A 16,618-nucleotide genomic window follows, 5' to 3' on the forward strand; every position below is an offset into this window, starting at 1 on the left:
GTTTTGTTTTTGTTTTTTTTACAAATGCAGTAGTTAAATTTTGCAAGAAGCTAGATGTCTTCAACCTTCGTAAGCCCACTATGGTTATGACTTGAGAATTGTCAACTCAATCGATCTTGGCTTTAAGTCATAGATTCAAACATGGCTCTGTCCTTCAGCTTTAACTTTAAGGATAACAGTCATTTCTGCCCCTTAATACAATTTTGAAGAATAAATAAGATTATCTTTGTGGAGAAGTCGGTATCATGTTGAAACAGAGTAGAAACTAATATATTTTAGCTTTTACTTTTTTTTAATCGATAATATAAGCTAGTTCTTTATCCTTTTGTCTCACTGCATCTTTAATATCATAATTAGTGTTCTTCCAAACTGAACAGCCCACTAGGGGAGCCTCTAGCCACATGTGGCTATTTCACTTTAGTTTTTAGTTTAGTGTTCTTCCAAACTGAACAGCCCACTAGAGGGGAGCCTCTAGCCACATGTGGCTATTTCACTTTAGTTTTTAATTAATTTAAATGAAATACAATTAAGAATTTAGTTTCTTAGTCACACTTGCCATATTTCAAGGGCTTACTAGTGACCAGTGGCCACCATCTTGGACCGCAAAGGTGGAAACCATTTTCATCATTGCAGAAAGTTCTATTGCACATCACTGCTTGGGAGTAATAGCTTAAACTCAGCCCAGGGACCGTCCCTTAAATATGCCTTCCATCTCATTTTAAAGACTGTCTTTAATAGTTATGCATTGTTTTCTTTTATCTCCGTAGGTGCCTTCTTATTCATGGGGCAGATAAACAAACCCTGAAGAGTATGCGGAAGCAAAGCACCAAGCCAACTTTGCTATGAAGGGGAGACTCTGCCTACATCTTTCATAGTTCTGTTAAATATTTTTGCACATTACTTTCTTTTTCAAAATTAGTTCTTAGGAACAGAGACTCGATGATGCAAGCATTTCTATTCTGGGACATATTAAAGGGGGCAAAAAAGGGCTGGCCGGCTGGAACATTGTACTGAGTAATGGTAGAAAGGCTCCCAAATGTCTAAAAGATTCTTTAAACTACTGAGTATTTACTGTCCAAGTCAGGATGTTTGTTTTGTTTCGTTTATATGTGTGGCTTTTCAGAAGAAATTTAATCAGTGCGATGGGTGGGGGAAAAGACATTTTATGGTAGCTTTTACTTTTTTATGAAAAAAATATTATTGGCCTTTTTAATTCTTTTTGTTGTTGTTGTCTCATCCAAAGTCTTGATAGTAAGCATTATTTTGGGGGTAGAAATAGAAAAATCTCTAGTCTTGTGTGTTTTTGTTCTTGTTGTCGTTGTTTTATATAATGCATGTATTCACTAAAATAAAGTTTAAAAAACTAATGTCTTGCTAGACAAGGTTTGCTGTTGTGCAGTGTGCCTGTCACTACTGGTCTGTACTCTTCGGATTTGCATTTTTGTATTTTGTACAAAGTAAAAATAAAGTATTATGAGTAGTAAAAGAAAATAAAAGAATCTATTTCTCTGCTATTTGAAAATACAACAAAAGAAATGAAGCCTTTGGAAAAGACTTCAGCTTCTTCTAATAAACCTTTGCATTCAGGCAATCAGCAGAAAACCCGAAGCCCCTGGCTTTCTCTGCCCTTTTTATCTAATCCTGGCAACCAAACGCTGTTCCCTGCTTCACCACTTCTCCGTTTGTAGATCACTTCCGACAAATAACTTTCTCCATAAACCCACCAGGCGGTCTCAGCTGCCGTTCACTCACGTGAGGGCCGAGGAGTCTCATCAAAAGCGGAGATTTTGGAGCCAGCTCAGAAAGAAGGGCTGGGGACCAATATAGTTTGGAAATCTAAGTGAATGGTAGATGTGTCATTTATGTTAATAAACTAGAGCGTTTACTTTTTTGAAATGACAAGTCTTGTTTTTTGTTTTTTTTTTTTTTTGTCGTTTTTTGGAGAACTCCATAATTCTAATGTGATAATTTTTTGTTTGCCTGTTTTTCCCCCCTAATGTTGTAAAGATTTTGATAATCTTTCTGTATCAGAATGGTTTAAGATATTTCTTATCCAAAGTTAAAAACATTTTTTTTCACCCATGAACTGTACTCATCACTCTTTATACGTTAAAACCTCACCTTTAACACTCCACCAATTTGCCATTTATAATTCCTTTTTTGTCAAGTGGCCTGAGCTTTGCTGTTTGCAACTATCCGAGTATGGATACTTTGGTTAACCATGAGAAAGGGGAAGAAGGGCTGTTGTTTCCCTCACTTAAGAGTAAATGTCAAAAAATTATTTTGAAGGGTTATCTCAGGCCACTTGTACTCTGACAAACATGCTAGTATAGTTATTAATGCTTTTTAGAGTCAGGTTTACTGGTTTTCCATTTAGTTATATTACTTTGGTCATGTTACTTTGGATAGTTTAAAATAGGAATAGTGTTCGCATTAATCAGAGAGTTATATCACTTTTAGTTATATAGTTATATTGCTTTGGATAGTTTGAAATAGGAATAGTGTTCGCATGAATCAGAGAGTTGTACACCCCATTCATCCATTCATTCAAATACCTCCTCTGCACCAAGTACTAGGGATACAGAGATGAAGGTATCCTTACCCTAAGTAACCTTGGGAGGGAGAGAATTCTAGCACGTAAAGGTATCTAACGGTTGCAGGTGTGTTTGTTTACAAGTGAGGGAAGTAGGACCCAGTGGGCATTGGTCCAAGAGAGAAGTCCGAAAAGTGGCTGCAGGGCCAAGACTAGCTCCTGGGCTCCTGACACCGGCCCTGCTCATTCCAGAAAGGACCAGAAGTGTCTGCCTAAAAGAGTGGCCCCGTTATGCAATACAGATAGGCAGCTCCCCAATAATAGAAATTGGTCACATTTTACTGGGCACATTACATTGTGAGGTACCTGGTCCCATTTCTGAATGCCTCTTCAGTGTCTTACAGAGTAACATTTCACATTAATGATATACAGAAGCTGGAAACATGTCATGGAAAGATCATACTTTTAAGGTTCCCAGACTGCATAGACTCTTTCACTTGATCCTCCCAACTTACTTTTTTTTTTTTTAGCTCTTCTCCAGTCAATACCCAGATTCTGACCCTGGCTGACTCTTAAAATCTGTTTATAATCTGGACTGGAGGGAAATTTTTCTCTCAAATTATTCTTCTTTATAATTCGATGTTTATCTTTTGGCACTTTTAAGTCAATGAGTCTGTTGGCCTCGTCTTCAAAATAATAAAATTTATGGAAACTGCTTGAGGAAAGCTGGAATAAATTTAAGATATGGAGATTGCCAGAAAAAATTATAGACCTGTGGTAAAAGGTCATGTTTACTGTGATATTGTGATTTATAATATGAAATATGTATTTCATCTTGTGGCACAGAGCTCCTAAAACCCTTGGAATGTCCTAAGTGCTGAGAGCTACAGAGGTGTCTTCTGTTATGTTAATGAGTTGACTTTTGGAAAGCTCCAAAGGATGGGGCTGGTTGCCAGAACCAACCATATGATTGGAGAGCTGGAACATTCAGTCCAACAGCCCTGACCTGGTGGGGAGAGGAGAACGTGAAGAGGTGCCGAAGGTTGAATTGATCGCCGATAGCCAATGAGTTCATCCGTTTTGCCTACGTACTGAAGTCTCTATAAAACCCCCAAAGGATGGGGTTCAGAGAGCTTCTGGGTTGGTGAACTTGTGGAGGTGCTGGGAGAGTGGCTGGCACACCAGATGGAGTATGGACACTCTGTGCCTTAACCCCATACCTTGCCCTATGTCTCTCTTCTATCTGGTTGTTCCTGAATTATATCCTGTTATAATAAACCAGAAGTCTAGTAAGTAAAATATTTCTCTGAGTTCTGTGAGCTGCTCTAGCAAGTTAATCGAATTCAAGGACAGGGTCACGGGAAGCTCTGATTGAGAGCCAGATGATGAGAAGCACAGGTGATAACCTGGGCTTGTGATTGGCAGCTGAAGTAGAGGGTGATCTTGTGGACCTGAGCCCTTCACCTGTGGAATCTGATGCCATCTCTAGGTCAAGAGTGTCAGAATTGAGTTGAATTGTAGGACACCCAGTTGGTGTCTAAGAATTAGTGGTGTGCGTTGCGGGGGGAGGGCCACATGTTGGAAATGGGTGTCAGAATCTTTATTTCCTAGGTAGATAGTTGAGCAATTTATCATACAAGTTAGAATGCCACATTGAGTTTGGACAGGAGACAGGCTGCAATTTACCTAAAGTAATAAAATGGTAGACCTATGAAAAAACTGAGGCCAACAACCAGTGAGGTCACTCTTGACACTCAATAAAATGAGGACTTTCAATTCTGCCTAAGAGACAATTGAAAAAAAAAAAGAGTAGACATTGACCCAAGTAAGTTGAAAGCTCTGTGGTCTTTGAGTCCTTGTCCTAAAGGGAGATGATGACAGATGACCTGAGAAAAATGCCAATCGTAAGAGAACTTTACGAAAAGACACAAGGAAGTAGCTTTCATACCAATAACCCTTTTTCTGAAAATAAAAAACTGAATGACACTTGAGTTCCACATTAAGGGGTCTAAGAAATTGAAGTAGGAAGGGCAGGGATTTGCTCTGAGCGAGCAGGATAGCGAATGCCGCTTTCCAAGGACTGATCGGTGGTGACTGCCAGGGGAGAGGTGAGCACTGGGTAAGCTGGCGATGACTTCTATGTCCTCAGCTTCCTGTGAATGCTGAAAGACCCTGTGTTATCACGAGTCAACTTCGAGTGGCCAAACATTAAAAAACACCACTGGCTCCCAAGCCCCATTTCTTTAGTGATTCTCCAAACTGCCTCATTGGCCCTCTCCCACATCTTGAAGAAAAAAGGATGCGTATGCTGTGATTTAAGGGAGAAATTTGCTAAATGAGAGAGCTTGTATATGATACCAGGTATACTGTCAGTGTCTGCAGATGATTGAATAAGCTAATAAAATGGAAGTGAAATTTTCAAATTCTTAGTGTATGTCTCCTCCATTCGAAGTTTATAATCCCAGCTACCAGAGGTAAAGGAGAAGGGTGACAGGCATTGTGTTTTTTCTTCCTAGACAAGAAAATCCCAGGACCGAGAAGTGAGACCTAGTGGCATGCTATCAGAAGCCCTATGGACATCATTGTCAGGTTAGTTAATCTAAGGACAGTCTGCTGATTGTTGCCTGTATTTTTTTAACTGTATTGTCTACTGCTAATTATCTCCTGGCCTTTACCGACATGGTGTCTTGCTGTGGAGATGCTGAAAACCATAACTCACGTAGAGGAAGCATCATCAGAAAATCAGGGAATTCTCACATCCTCTGACTAAAAACATCCTTCTCTAGCTGTCAATGACCTTATTACTTATCTCTTCTGTAAAACTCACTAGAACAAACTTATTAGTTCACTTTGGAATTTTTATGAGCAACAGATGTAGTTGAAAGATATTCTGAAAATAATCAAATAATGGAGCTCTTTCTCAAAAAGGGACTAAGGTAATGTTTTTAATTTTCTCAATTGTTTTTCTCTCAGAAATTTTTCTTAGAACTCTCAGTCTTCTGTTAGTGATCGTTAATTAACAGGCAGCCAGATCCAGGAACAAGAGCAAGAGAGTTAGTGAAACGCAGACAGCACCAATGCCAAAACAACTGTTTTTCAGGAGCATATGTGCTTGTGATTGTGATTTTTGATTGCACAAATGTCCTCCTGGAAAAATTCTTAGTTTGCAAGATGGGACTCAATCTGGCAATCGCTCTTGGTATACTACAGAGAGAACCACGGCTTTCAAACATTCTGATAGCCTTTACAAACTGAGGTTTGGGAAGACTGCAGAGGTCAGCCGAGAGGAAAATGAAATGTGCTTAAGGATGCGGACGTGGGCAGCATGACACCAGCTGGGCATTTTAGATGGGGACTCCTCAGCCGAGGGAGGTTGTGAGCTGATCCTCCCCCTACCCCCTTGAGAATATTCACATCTGGTTTTATAAACTGTCAAGATAGACACTAAAATGCCCTTGCCTCTGCAGTGCATTTTCTTCCATCATCAAAAGGTGAAAAGAGTGAGAAGTAGCAAAAAAATCTTTTAAAAGTTTTATCTGTGGAAGCTCCACTATTTTCACTCTTTCCAGTAAAGATAAAAGAGCTCAAACATCCAGACCTTGGCACCAGAAGTAACTTGTTCATATATGAACTTCTCAACCTTACATGCTGAGGGAAGACAGATGAGCTGGTTTCTGCATTCATAGTCATAGGATATTAGAGCTGTAAAGGGCCTAGAAAAGGCATGTTTCACTGTAATCACATGCCCTATTCATACATAATCTTTCCTGTATAGGGAGAAAAGGCAGTGTCTCCCATAGACACTTTGCACGCTACTTAACTCTAAAGTGGGACTAGGACACCATCTTGTGGCCAAAATCTATAACATTCTGAACACAACGAACAGCCCCTATCCCATTCTTACTTGGAAATTTAATAGTTCACTTTCTCATGACCATATAAAACACTTTGAGAATCATAGTCCCTATTTTATATACACATATAATAAAAACGTAATATTTACTAAAAAGAACAAGGCTTATTTAATTGAATCTGTAGCCATCAATCTTACATCTTGGCCTAAGAACTTTTTTGGTGCCATTGTATTTTGGGCTTAGGGAACTGGAGAGTGGGAAAAGGTGAGAAAGGTGTCAGAATTTCAAAGTAAATGACTAATGTCTTTCTCTGGTGCCAATTCAAGTATCAGTGTTTTTACATCCTACCAACTTCTATAGTCGTCAACGACTGTCTTCTCAAAATGAAGTATACCTTAGTCGAAAAGCCAGTCCTCCAAATGATCACTGAATGCTCTTGGTTACACACCCCTTGTGACAATATTCTCATAACCTTTATGTTCCTCTTGCCCACACATCAAACTTATGCAGGATTTCTTCTCATAGAGCAGATTAGCTGTCCAGGTTGGTTCCAAGTTTCTAACTATTCATATGGAACAGCAAAAGTATGTTAATTTGTTTTCTGCATCCCAGCCCATCCTATTTTCACGGATGCTCTTAAAAAGTGCAACTTAATTTAGGTTCGATGACTTTACTTAGAAATGTGTTGAAATCACATTCTTTATAAGGGATTTGGATGTCTTTACTTGCAAAGCTGTGTTTACGAACTGGAGCTGGATCTGTTCCACATGCACATCTAAAAGCTCTCAAGGTTTAGGAGCTTGAAAACCTAAGGCTGAGGACTGTTTCCCTCCAACCTGGTAGGTTAAGGTCCCGCTAACCACCCTAAGCAGGAGAAATATGGGGTCACGTTATCAGTAATATCAATGGGGGTAGAGATTATTGACTTTGCAACTAAATTCTCTAAAAATCTTTAAAAAACTGTTTACCTAAAATAAAATTCAAATACTCTAGATAGAATCTGACGTTTTCCATATGCCGGATGAGTAAGTGGTTGGAGGACATTTACTGTCTTTTGCTTCCAAGAAACCTTCTGTAATCTCTTTTCTCCTCTGGTGTCAATGAGACGCTTATCAAATGTTTACTTGTTGTGAATGACACACGTAAGTGTGGCGTTCTACTACTGTGTTAAGTCCTCTGTGTCAGGAATTGAAGTTAACTCTCAAAAGAAAGGTGACAACACTTACATTTAACCTACCAATTCAAACAACTATGTAATTCTCAAAACTTCCACTCCAAAAACAGTCTCTGCATTAGCTCCGATGGCTGTAAACCTCTTACATATAAGTTCCACTTTCCTACCCAGTCTCAGGAAAGGAGTTTCAAAGGTCTTTCATCTTCCTTTATAAAAAGACTGCATGGCAAAAGTGCTGTCAGTTTAAACATATTACCTTTTCTATTCTAAGCTCTTAATTCCTACTCTTTGTGTTAATTCCTGGAATTGACTATTGGCAGACTGAAACTAAAAATTATTACTGTTGCTGAAAAGTTAAAAAGAAATAAATCAAAGGGAATTTGCAGTTGGAGAATTACTGAACTGAACACAAAGGGTTAAAGAACCAGAAGGACACACTCTCAAGATGTGTTCTCTACTGAATTAAACGTGTTACAGTAACTAAGAACAGTGCTTGCCACAGTGGCTACGATTATGACTGTGGAATATTAAATTGACAAATATACACTTTACTCTTCCATTAGCATCAGCATCAACATTTTAGCTGCTTTTGATTTTCATGTTTTCCTTTAAAAGCCTAAAATGTACCTGTTCTGCCACTTGTTTTATAAAAATTGAATAACTATGTAGCTACTATTCAGAATTTTAAACCTAGAAGCAATCTAGAGATCATGTAAATACCTAATTGTTAGAATTTGTACCTTGTACTTCTAAAAGTTAAGAGTTATATAACATTACTATTTTAGCTAAAATTGTATTAGAGAAGCAAAGTTCACCAACCTGGGTATATCAAATTAAACTACAGTGAAACAATTAGAGGAAGTAACTTTTTTACTGGTATTACAGTAAAATATAAATATAAAATATATCTTCCAATTATGATACCTCAAAGTAGAAGGAAATAACATTGTACGAGTTATATACAATAATAAAATCAAGGACTCTAGGAAAAAATTATTGGGAAAACATCAAAAAACTTTTTGACAAAACAGAAGTGATTTAAAAAAACAAACGTGATCTCACGAATACTTGTTTAATTTTAAGAATAAGATATACTTCTCTACAATTTGAAAAATGTCCAGCTTTGAACATCTTTGACACCTGTCTCATTGCTATGCTGACAAATTTCAGGTTCCCACATCTTTGGCTGGTTAGCTGGCAGCGACAGTCTTCTCTGACCTTAAATTCTCTTTGGGCTTGGAGTAGTCCCAGGGCCGCCTGTTCTCAGCAAGTCCGTAGAGTTTCCTAAGTGCCACTCGAGCAGCTTCTTCTTCTGCAACCAGTACTGTCTCCCCAGGTCCTTCTGCGATCAACTTTTTATCACTAGAAAAAAAACCCAACAGTAGCCCAGACTTACACCGTGCATCAGAAAACGCAGTCCACAATCAGTTTTGCCTTGAAAATCTCATTTTGGCACTAACATCCAGCAGAAGTAACAGAAGTGTTGTACCATTTTTCTACCAGCAGTAGTGTATGAACTGCCGATAAAGAGTGCGTTAAGGTTTGCCAATCAGATAAGCAAGACTATTTTATTGTTTTGCTTTGCACTAATTAAAACTAAAGATGAAACTTTACAACACTATTCATTTTCTCCTTTGTGATGTCTTCCATTGCTTTAATACCTATAAAATTTTATATAAAGAGTAGAAAAATATTTACCTAAATTCTTAGTTATCTTAGATAGTCACTGTTTACATTTAACACTTCAATCCACCTGAAATCAATTTGAGGCAGGTCAAATGTTTATTGAGAAAACTAAAAAAGCTCTGAATATAAGTTGATTTATACATTTTGCTGGACAACTAAACTCTTCCTTTTCCAGTTCTAGGCTCGGCTAAAGCTGTTACAAGTACGGATTAGGGTTATATCTGTAAAACTCATGAGTCAAAACTTTTATTTTTCTACAGAAATGTCCATGAAATTCTATAGTGCATAGTTTGGCTATCAAAAGCTACTATTAGCAAATCGTAGATTATTTACCTTCCCCTAAGAATGACCAGCAGGAAAGGAAGTAGTAAATAGATCGTCATGGAAACGAGATTTTTAGAAATCTTTTAATCCAAGTAGAGGTTCTCTTAAGAAATTATAAAAAGTCAGTTTTTAAGGCTTCCAATCAATACTATGAAGTTGTGATTAAGGTTTTACTAACCAGTATAAGCCAACGAAATACACAGCCAAAGCTGTGGTGCTTCCAGACTGCCTAGTAAGTCTAGATTCCGGAGCTGAAATATTCCTTTTCTTCAGTTCTTCCACCAGGAGACCCATGGGATTTGCTATCTTCCAAATCTCAAAGAGTTCTTTTCCAGTCATTTGGGTAATTAAGAAGTCCTGCATTAAAAACAAAAAAAATTTATACATTTAAATTAGTATAAAGAAAATAAGTATATTATTAACAGAAATTAAAAACAATGAGAAATTTTAAAAAATGTATATTCGTTTTCATGCTCATATAATTTTTTCAGCTAAATTTTATTATAAAAATAGTGGTCGAAGGTGAAACCTATTTTATAATTTAGAAATACATTCTTATCAATAAGAAAAATATTTTTAAATAGAGTTGAATTAATGAATAAATAGTAATAACTTCTGGCAAAAACTCTTGTAAAAAAAAAGCACTAAGTGCTTCTTAGTCTAAGTTCATGATTTTAAAAAATCATTTAAATAATTTCACATTAACCGCCTTTTAAAAATGTTTATGATTTGATAATACTTTCATTTAATAAGATTAAAAAAACTGAAGAACAAATTATGAATATTCAAAGCAGAAGAGAATTCTTTTTGGCAATAAAAAATTATGTTGTATAGAAAATATGGGAACACTGATTTTCACAATACACTGCATTTAACTCATGTTAACAAACAGTATATAACAGGATAAGTAAATGACACTGGTGAGCAGAAATTAAAAAAGATCTCTTAGTTCAAGAAGTAGAGTTAATTTCACTTCCTCAAGCATCAGACCTCTATTTTAGCTTTTGAATCTTTCAATTTCAGAGATAGAGATGCCTTATGACAGGGATCCCCAAGCCCTGGGCTGCGGGGTGCAGTGGCCTCTGCATCTGGGGTGAGGGATGCACAGTCTACTGGCGGCTAACACACACTCCTGGCTTAAAGGCAGTAGGCTGGCAGAAGCTGCCTGTACTAGGGCAGAAGTCTGCAACTGATGTCAAGGGTGTAAAAATCCTTACGACCTGATGTGGAACTCACAGAAGGGATGTCATTTTTAAAGAAATCCTTCCAGGAAACCAGAAGCTGAGAAAGGAAGGAGCAGCCAACAGCCATGTCAAGGAACATGGCTGGAAGGTTCCAGCAAGGATGCCCAATAGTGTGTTTTCAACATCGACCAGGCTCAGAAAGCACTACGCCGGCGCAGAGTCATGAAGTAAAAATCTGCTCATTTTCCGTCTCCTTCCCTGAGCTCCCACTCCAGAGGGGTCAGTTAACATACCTGCTTCCCAAAGGCAGACAGGTACCCATCTATTATAGGCCCTAGTTGAGGAAGAAGACAGGTTTTATCTGTGAACGATGCCCGAGTATTGGTTAATACAGACATCACTGTCTATAAAAATGATCAAATTTATTAACAAAACTAAATGAACAGATTCCAAGGGACGCTGGTTTAAAGGACCCAACATTCAAATGTCTGAATCAAGATGCACAAAGGTCCCTACGCACACTAGTTCCTCCAGTGGTGTCCTTTGTTCTCATTCATTCACTAAACATCCACTGAGCATCTACTATGAAGGCACTATTCATGTACCAAAGGAGGTTAAAGCTAGAGACATTGCTTGTAGTCCTTACAAACTCACAGCCCAGCATGTAATATTCATCTGTGATGATGCCCCCGGTAACAGATAACTGGAATAATTAAGATACTACCATAAAAAAGCTTTAGGTCTTTCTTGGTTTTGGTAGCAAGAAAGTTTCACATGTAACCTTCCAAGGTCATATAGCACAGAAATGAATCACTAAAAGAAATGTCTCCTTCTGTGCACCTCAAGTATGTCCCAGTACTTGCAGTTAGTGACCTACCCTGATGAAAAGTGCAGTCCTCTCAGGTCCGCTGCTCTGCAGCAGGGCTCCGATTACCGCAAAGAAAGTCTGCTGTAACACAGCCGGGGGGACTGGAAATTCTGCACTCAGCGTTAACTGCTCCACAGCCAAGTTTCTGGCCACATGACACACGACTTCCTCACCAGAGAGAAAGTCAACAAGACTTCGAACGCCTTCGGTGGGCAAGTCTGGGTATGCGTCCTCAAGAAACCGTGTGAGGCACGCTTGTGAAAAAGATGACCCTTGGTCAGAGAGTTCCTGGTTATCTTTAAGGTTCAGAAGAACAGCTTCTTTCTCTATTCCAAGTTTTTGGCGTTTGGCCTCCTCACTTTTAATATAGCAGCTATTAACAAATGCAGTTTTGAGAAGCTCTAAGGAAAAGTTTTCCTGTAACCGATGTCCAAATGCTTGTATTTCAGCATGGTAATCCCAGTTGGGCTTCTCTGAACTGCAAATGTAAAAAAGAAGACAGTAAGAGGTTGTCAAGAGAACGAGATGTTACAGGTATAAAGAAGAGGCATGAGAACTACAAAAATGGACTAAATATTCACCCAAGCTGTATTCCAAGCCTGCAATGTGCTGCCAGACCATGGAGAACCTATAGAACTCAGGCTGAGATCAGTAACATGTCTTTAACGATGCATACTCATCCCATAAAACAGGGAAACAAAGTCTTTAAACTGTAACTCACAGAAACTAAGAATCACATATAAACTGAATTCCTTGAACACCTGAGGTCTCTTCATTCTCTGTCTCTGAGAGAAGACCGCGTCTGGCATTCCTTCTGTAATAAACTTTCCTTTTGTCTCTAACTCTAGCTTGCACTTGAATTCTTTCCTGTGCCCAGTGAGGAACCCTCTCTCTGAGTGCAGCACATTGGGGCAGGGTTCGCCCAGCGCGGCATCATTGCAAAAATTTTGCATTGCGAGGCAATTTAATTAATTATATAAAGGAACTAAAAAAAGATTAAGTTTCATTTTAATGCCAGGCTTTGATTTTCTAAGCTAAAATTCAAATTGGATTACCTTTCTTTGCTAGAATTATTGTTGAATTAATTTTCCCTTTGAACAACTGCCACGCTGAAGTGGTTCTTCAACATCAGAGACTAACCCGTTATCCTAACTTTTAGTTTCCTCATTTTTGCTCTAATAATGGAACTACACTTAAATACCTAGGTGTGAAATACGATCTATAATTTGACAGGTTCAAGCCATAAACAATTAATTGTATTTATCTTACAATCTCTTAAGTTTTGAAAACATCTATTTAAATAAGCAATTAAACAGTTCAGCATCAAGATTATAAATGGGTTAAAAGTCATAATCATTCCCAAGAACTACTAAAAAGTCTTTTTTTTAAAGAAAGACAATAAATCCAAAATAAAACTTGTTCAAGTAAAAAACGGGCAGAAAAGTACAAAAGTCTAGGTCATAAATCATAAAATGTATACAATCTATATAATCCATAGTTTCTTCCAACTATAAAAGCCTAAGATGACCATCCTCACAATAATCAAAGAAACATGAATTAGGAAGAAATTCTACTTTTCTTTGCTTATTAGTGAAAGAACTTATTACTCTTTGCTTAAAAATAAGTATAAGAATATGAACATGTATAGTCCTACCTGTAGGTGTATACACTGAATTAACTTTTTTTTGAGGGCAATATTAAAGTAGCTATCAAATTTTCATACTAAACCTCCAAAGGAATAATAACTTCAAAGCTATTCATTGTTACACTGTAAAAACAATAACATGGAACTCAAATACCCATAAATGGAGCCATACAAGAGTGAAGTGCATCTATTTGTGCTGCCATGACCACATATCAAAGACACATTAAAGAGATAAAAAATGCTGTGGATGAAAAGGGGCCACATGCTAACCCTGACAAGCTCAGGGAAGGTGGCAATACAAACTCAGAGACAGAAAAGTAACCACATAGATGGTCTGAACATAAAAATTCCTAAAAGCAAGTCATGGAGGATAGTCACACCCTAGCCTGGAGCTTCCTTGACAGAAGTCAAACTTTATCTTAAGGGAAGCTGTCTATTGCCTATTTGCATCTAAGATCACAAACTCTTGAAATGTCAGAGTAATCTCTTCCAGACCCTGAGGGTATAATCAGGCATCAAAGTATGTGACCACAGAACCCTCATTGTTATGTTGTAGCCTGCATACCATCTCTATGTGCTGAAAATGTTCATTATTAACTATCCTGTACCCAGTAATGTAAAAGTATGTCTCTCCATTTGACTTTTTATCCAATCCTGGAGATTTCCCCCGCTTTGCTTTTTCCCACATCCCATTGGTAAATGGATTTCATGGAATCTTCTTTAAGTCTCCTCCTTTGATTCTAATGCATAAAATAAGCCATAAACTGCCATTCTCTGGAGTGTTTTCTCAATCAGCTGAGATTTTTGCTTTCCAGCATCTGTCATCACTTTGGCTCAAACTCATAAAAATTCTCTACAGGTTTGGACGTGCTGACAACGCAAAACCTCATGTATAGTAAGATTTCATTTGAAGCTATAAAGATCTGCATCTCTTTCTGCTAGACCTTCCTTCTACTGCTGAAACAAGGTTAGGGCAAAAATCTAAAGTTGAACTGTTTCCCTTTAATTCTGGACAGCGGATTTGTGGCTGCATACACTTATTATTATTATTTTTTCTTCCTCTAAATCACAATGCTGTGAAGTGCTTTCTTCCTTCTCAGTACCCAACGAATTCTCAGGCATTACAAAACGGGCTACAACACCCACGCCCACATAAAGGTGACCCTCCAGCCGGCCTCATTTCTCAGAACTCTCGGTTGACAGGCTTCTAAGTGGGAGCTCGGAAGCGTCGGGGGACAGACCGCGCTCTAACCCTCAGTCCACCCGCCCACGTCACATGGCTTCTATATTGTAAACGTCCTAGGCTCAAACCGGGAGCGCATCAGTGACGAGCTACCCTCCCCGACGCTGCCGGCCGGATGCCACGCAAGAGGCGGCCCCGGGGCCAAGCCACCACGACCCCTCCCCGAGGCGGCTCCTACCGGCGCACGGGCGGCGGCGGGGACCGGAGCAGGCGCCACCGCTCTAACTCCTTCTGGAAGCGGAAGGCGGCGCGGAATCCTTTCTTCACTCCCCGAACCGGCGGGGCGGAAGTGAGGACGACCGGTGCCAGGAGGCAGCGAGGCCCCCGCAGCAACAGCAGCCTCACCAGCCCGGATGCCATTGCAGGGGAGAAAGCAATGGAGGACGGAAGGAAAAATAGTCGGAACAGTGTCGCGGTTACACAGTTCCCCCGGAACTGGGGAGCTGAGCGAGGCCGGGGCGGGGCCAGCATGCAGAGGGCGGGGCGGCTGCGGTTGGGTTTTACTGCGCGTGCGCGAACGCTTGTTCTTGCTGAACCTAGTTCGCGCACGTTAATGTGGGGGGATGAAGGACGTTTGAATCCAGAAGTTTGTGAAACAAATTGCTTCACCCTGTCAGTTGCTCTCTTGTTTCTTTCTTTCTCACTAAATCAGAAAAAAAGGTGTTTCATGTTCAGTTTAAAGGAAATACTAGTTCTCAAGAAAATACTTGTCAACTTATAGTTTAGTTTTAGTTTCAGACTATCGATGCAGCCAGTTTATGAGCAAATATTTACCAGGCACGTCTCCAAAAGACTTTCTTTCAGGAGCCATGGAATAAGAAATACTGACTTATCCAACATTAAAGTTTTTATTTAAAAACAATCTAACAGTACAAACGTTTTTTAAAGCATAAAAGAAAGACTGGGGAAAAATACATCGAAACGAGAATAATGGAATTATAAATCGTTTTTTTTCTTTATCTCTCACTCTTTAGCAATATCATATTGCTTTCCTACCAAAAGGTTAATATAGCTTTTAAAAAATCTAATATTAATTTACAAAGGAAAACTTGCCTGAATTCTCAATTTTGAGTTGCCTGCTTAACATCTAATCCCTCAGAGGAGCACCTCTCTGTGATCTCTCTACTTGTTAAGGGCATCAGTGTCCCCTGCAATCACCCATATTGGGCTCCTATGTCTTCAATTGTTCCTGCTTCCACAAACATCTTTTATCCAGTTGCCAAGTCCTTTTTCAATTTATTTCCACAGCAGCTGCCTGATCGCTGGCCTTATCTCTCTCTCAGGTTATTGTAATCAGCCTCCAAACAGGTGTTATCGCTTTCTCCCTTAACTGGACACTGTTCACCTACACTTATCTCCCTGAAACACAGACCTGAGCATGTTACTACTTAGCTCAACAATTTCATTAGCCTCCTGATTGACACCCCCTACTTTTCAAATCGAAGGCAGATTAAGCCTGCTCAAACCCTCCAATGGCTTTCCATCTCAAAGTAATAATTCAAGTCCTTACCGTGGCCTCGACGTTCAACGTGGTCTGTCTGGTGACCCTTCTGTCCTCATTTCTCTCTGTAGTCTTCACTCACTCTGCTCCAGCCACCCTAGTTGCCTTGCCACTCTAAGAAACTCCCAGGGATGCTCTCACCTCAGGGCCTTGGCACTTGCTGTTCACTTTTCTAGGACAGTACTCCACTCATATTTTTACATAGCCTACTCCTTTCTCTCCTTGGTTCAGATGTCACTTTTTCCATGACATCTTCCCTGGCCACCTGTCTCAGGTTGCATTCTCTAGAAGTAGATGCTGACACAGAGGTTGGCACGCAAGGTGTTTATTAGGAATCAATAGCTGGGAAGGAAGGAAGATGTAACAGGACTAGGCAGATGAAGTCAGCTGCAATGCAGGCCTCACAAAGCCTTATCGAACCCAGGAGAGAGATCTGGAGCAAGTATTGCCCATCAGTGTGTCCTTGATCAGGTTGAAATGGCCAGGCCTTTATATTCCTGTCTCATCTAGTTACTGAATTCGGTTGTCCAGTGGAGGGATGGCTGAGCCACGGTGGTTCTCTGAAGCTGAGGTAGATTCTGAAAGAGGTGAAAGCTAGAGATTACT

The 16,618-nt window shown here is 39.3% G+C and overlaps 2 protein-coding genes across 2 annotated transcripts in view; one reads left to right on the plus strand and one right to left on the minus strand.

Moving 5' to 3' along the window:
• The window catches only part of SERPINE2 (serpin family E member 2), a 55,840-nt gene extending 53,941 nt beyond the window's left edge, over window positions 1–1,899 (plus strand). Inside the window, exon 9 of the mRNA XM_039855702.1 lies at window positions 768–1,899. Within this exon, the coding sequence (XP_039711636.1) occupies window positions 768–805 (38 nt within the window). The 3' untranslated portion in view covers window positions 806–1,899. The remainder of the gene's footprint in view (window positions 1–767) is intronic.
• A 6,718-nt stretch (window positions 1,900–8,617) lies between these two features.
• Window positions 8,618–14,914, minus strand: MRPL44 (mitochondrial ribosomal protein L44). The gene is made up of 4 exons (XM_039855703.1): window positions 14,690–14,914; window positions 11,633–12,101; window positions 9,750–9,928; window positions 8,618–8,923 (listed from the first exon to the last, which is right to left on the minus strand). Exons 1-4 carry the CDS (start codon window positions 14,869–14,871, stop codon window positions 8,752–8,754), a joined length of 1,002 nt encoding a protein of 333 aa, XP_039711637.1. The 5' UTR covers window positions 14,872–14,914; the 3' UTR covers window positions 8,618–8,751.
• Between the last annotated feature and the right edge of the window lie 1,704 nt (window positions 14,915–16,618).

The sequence above is a fragment of the Pteropus medius genome, unplaced genomic scaffold (assembly GCF_902729225.1).
Source record: "Pteropus medius unplaced genomic scaffold, Ma_sr-lr_union100, whole genome shotgun sequence".
Taxonomy (NCBI): Eukaryota; Metazoa; Chordata; class Mammalia; order Chiroptera; family Pteropodidae; genus Pteropus; species Pteropus medius.